Below are 2,947 nucleotides of genomic sequence, written 5' to 3' on the forward strand. Positions count from 1 at the left end.
CCTGGGCCCGGGGAGGCCTCGCGGGCTCCCGCCGTTAGGAAAACACCGTCCGCTCCGGTCCCCCTCCCCGCAGCCGCCGTGACGTACTCGAAGCCGCGCTTGGCCACGTTCTGGTACTACGCCAAGGTGGAGCTCGCCCCGCCGACCCCCGCCGAGATTCCCCGAGCCATCGACAGCATGAAGGGCCTGGTCAGGGCCTTCCAGAGCGGCCGCCTGGCGCAGCTCACTGTCAAGGTACCGGCCGGGGCGGGATGTGACGGTGCCGAGGGACAGCTCCAACGGGAGCCTCCTGGCCACCCAGGAAATGCTCTGCTCCTGCCTTGGGAAGCAGTGGGAACTGTTGTCAACGACATATGAAGCTCATGGAGTTCAGGGGTCGAGAGTTTAAAGGGTTTTATTTTATCGGCTTTGCTTTAACTCTTTCTTGCCTGGCTCAAGCTGTGATTGTTCCCCTCTGGTCCCATCGCCTTCTATCCCAGGGAAGGGAGTATCCATAGGTGGCTGAATGAGCCCAGCCCTCTGATCAGCTGTGTCGTCAGTTGGCCTTGAAATTAATGTGTTTCCCGTGTGTGGGCTAGGAAATGATCCTTGAAAGGGCTGTAAAAAGCCACGAACAGCTGACAGTGTACTTAATGTTGTAGAACATTTCTGTGATGGGACATGTTGAGGGGTGGCTGAACACAGCAAACACTCTGCTCCACTTCTGGGTTTTTGCCTTGAGAACTGCTGGAGGGCATGGATGTGGCAGTGGGAGTGAGGGAGGAGCTGTTAAGGGAGCCTGGGATCTAACCAGTGGCTTTTTCCTTTCAGGACGCGTTGAGAAACGGCCTGGTGGCCACAGAGGTGCTGATGTGGTTTTACATCGGGGAGATAATTGGCAAGGGCGGCATCATCGGGTACAATGTGTGAACACTCACCTCAGCAATGCCAGCAGCGCCACGGTGCAGGGTCTGTAATGGGGTCTGCGACAATAAAGCCAGGAGCCCATATCAAGCTGTTGTGGTCCTTGTCTGGCACTCTGACAGGTGCCAGCCTGTCCTGGGGGCAGTGCTGGTGGGGATGGCTCCTCAAGAGGGATCTGTGGGCCAGTCCCGAGGGTGCCAGAGCTGCTTTGGTGAGGCCACTTTTGGTCACCAGAGCTCTGTTCGCTCTGGGACACTCACTGTGCTTCAACTGTGGCTCCAGGGGAGGTCTGCAAAGGGGAAACATTCCATTTGTTCCTGAATGTACTTCCCATCAGCTAGTGGGAACCAAAAGCAAATTCCAGTACTTTTTACATTATCAAAAGCAATTTCCATGGCTTATGCCATAGGGAATGTAGCGTAGTTACAGGCAGCTCTGCTGGTTTGGTGTCTGACTGGTGCAGTGGAAGCCTGTGTAAGTAAGCAGAGCTTTGCTGCATGTGTCACCTCAGCTCCCACTGGTCAAAGGTTGAGCTGTCCAGGGTTCTACCACCTTGCTCGTTGTCATCCAGCTCTTGTAGGGTTCTCTACAAAACCTGGTGAGTCACCTGTACTCTGATGTGTTCAGAAAATAATTTGTAGGAGTTCTCTGAAGCTAGCAGCCTGTTTTTACTGTCTTAGAAGATGGTTTTAGTCAGTATTGCTCCTTGTTGATACTGTTGCTGTCTCAGCCTGCTCCTTTGCTCCTCTGGGCCTTGTGTTGTGCACACCAGTGACCCTGATGTCCCTGGGGTGACTGTGCCAGTGGCACATCACTTGCTCGTCTCCCTGCAGCAGAACTGGCCTTCTCAGCACGTCATCCCAGTAGGAGGCCTTGTGCGCTTCTGACAGGGAGTGCAGGTGAGCTCACACACTCCAGATGTGGTAACCAGTAGGTTGGTTGTGGATGGAAAGCTTTTCTTTTTTCTTGTTGAAAAGCAGCTCTGGGTCACAACTGGTCACAGGTCACTTCTGTGCCACAGATGGCAAAACTGAGGCTCAGTGAACTCCCCAGCTTCTGTGGGAGAGTCTGCAACAGGAGCAGTGACTGACTAGCTCCCTGCCCAGCCTGTGTCCTGTGCTTGCTTCTCCCACCAGCCTGGCCAGGACACCATGACTGCCTCGCATGGCCCTCCTCCCAGTGCTGGGGAGGGTATTGTGATTGCTCATTCCCATGGAGGAGGTGAGGCATCCTCCCAAAGAGCCCCAGCAAACCTGAGCTTTTTGCTCCTGTCATCACAAACCCTTCACCCAGCAGGTACAGAGACCAAGGAGGGGAATGGGCTGGGCCCTGCTGTGGGAGTCTGCAGCATACGTTCCTTAAAGAGAGAGAGATCACACAGGGGATTTAGTGTGTGAGCTTGAGTGGAAGGAGGATTCTGAACCCAAGAGAACCTCACTGAGAGCAAGGCTGTCTGATCTGGCTCCAAGACCTGCCTCTCCTCTCTGACTTGTTCTTGCCTGTGCGTGCCCCTCTCGAGGCAGCAGCTCACACCAGCACTGGCCTGGCAAATGCTTCAGTGGGAGGATGGGATTAAGCCTCACTAGTAAAGCATGGGAGAGCTCAGAAATGCTCCTGTCCCTTTCACAGTCCCTAGAGAGGAAGAAACCATCTAATTTTAGTTCTACTCCTTGGAAGTCCTCGGGAGGAGTCCCCCCAGCCCCGCTCCCGCAGCAGGGCCCCAGGCAGAAGCATCATCTGATCTGTGGACCCCAAAGGGCTCCAGCAGCTTGCCCACAACAGTGTCTGGCTCCCTCTCTGGGAGACAAACAGCCTCCCCTCCCCGCCCCTCGCTCCTTCCCTGCCCTCAGCTGATGAACTTCGGAAGAAAATGGGTATTTTATGTCCCCAAGCAGATGGATTTACATCTTATCCGTGTGTTTGCAGTGCTGTTCTCAGAGAATACGGCGGGCACTTGTTGGATGTTAACCCTGTTCTTGCTGTGCTGTGCACGACGGGGTTGCCAGCCCGGTGCTTTCGCCGTCACCTCCCTCCCCGGGGTGGC

General features: G+C 55.2%; 1 protein-coding gene across 1 annotated transcript; it reads left to right on the forward strand.

The window, feature by feature from the left end:
* Positions 1–3: 3 nt before the first annotated feature.
* On the forward strand, positions 4–993 carry ATP5L (ATP synthase, H+ transporting, mitochondrial Fo complex subunit G; the record flags this gene model as incomplete). The annotated part of the gene is made up of 2 exons (XM_017738390.1): positions 4–234; positions 811–993. Coding segments are annotated over 2 exons (330 nt in total), but the record flags the coding sequence as incomplete, so codon positions are not given.
* Between the last annotated feature and the right edge of the window lie 1,954 nt (positions 994–2,947).

This window comes from Corvus brachyrhynchos, unplaced genomic scaffold (assembly GCF_000691975.1).
Source record: "Corvus brachyrhynchos isolate BGI_N302 unplaced genomic scaffold, ASM69197v1 scaffold46, whole genome shotgun sequence".
Classification (NCBI taxonomy): domain Eukaryota; kingdom Metazoa; phylum Chordata; class Aves; order Passeriformes; family Corvidae; genus Corvus; species Corvus brachyrhynchos.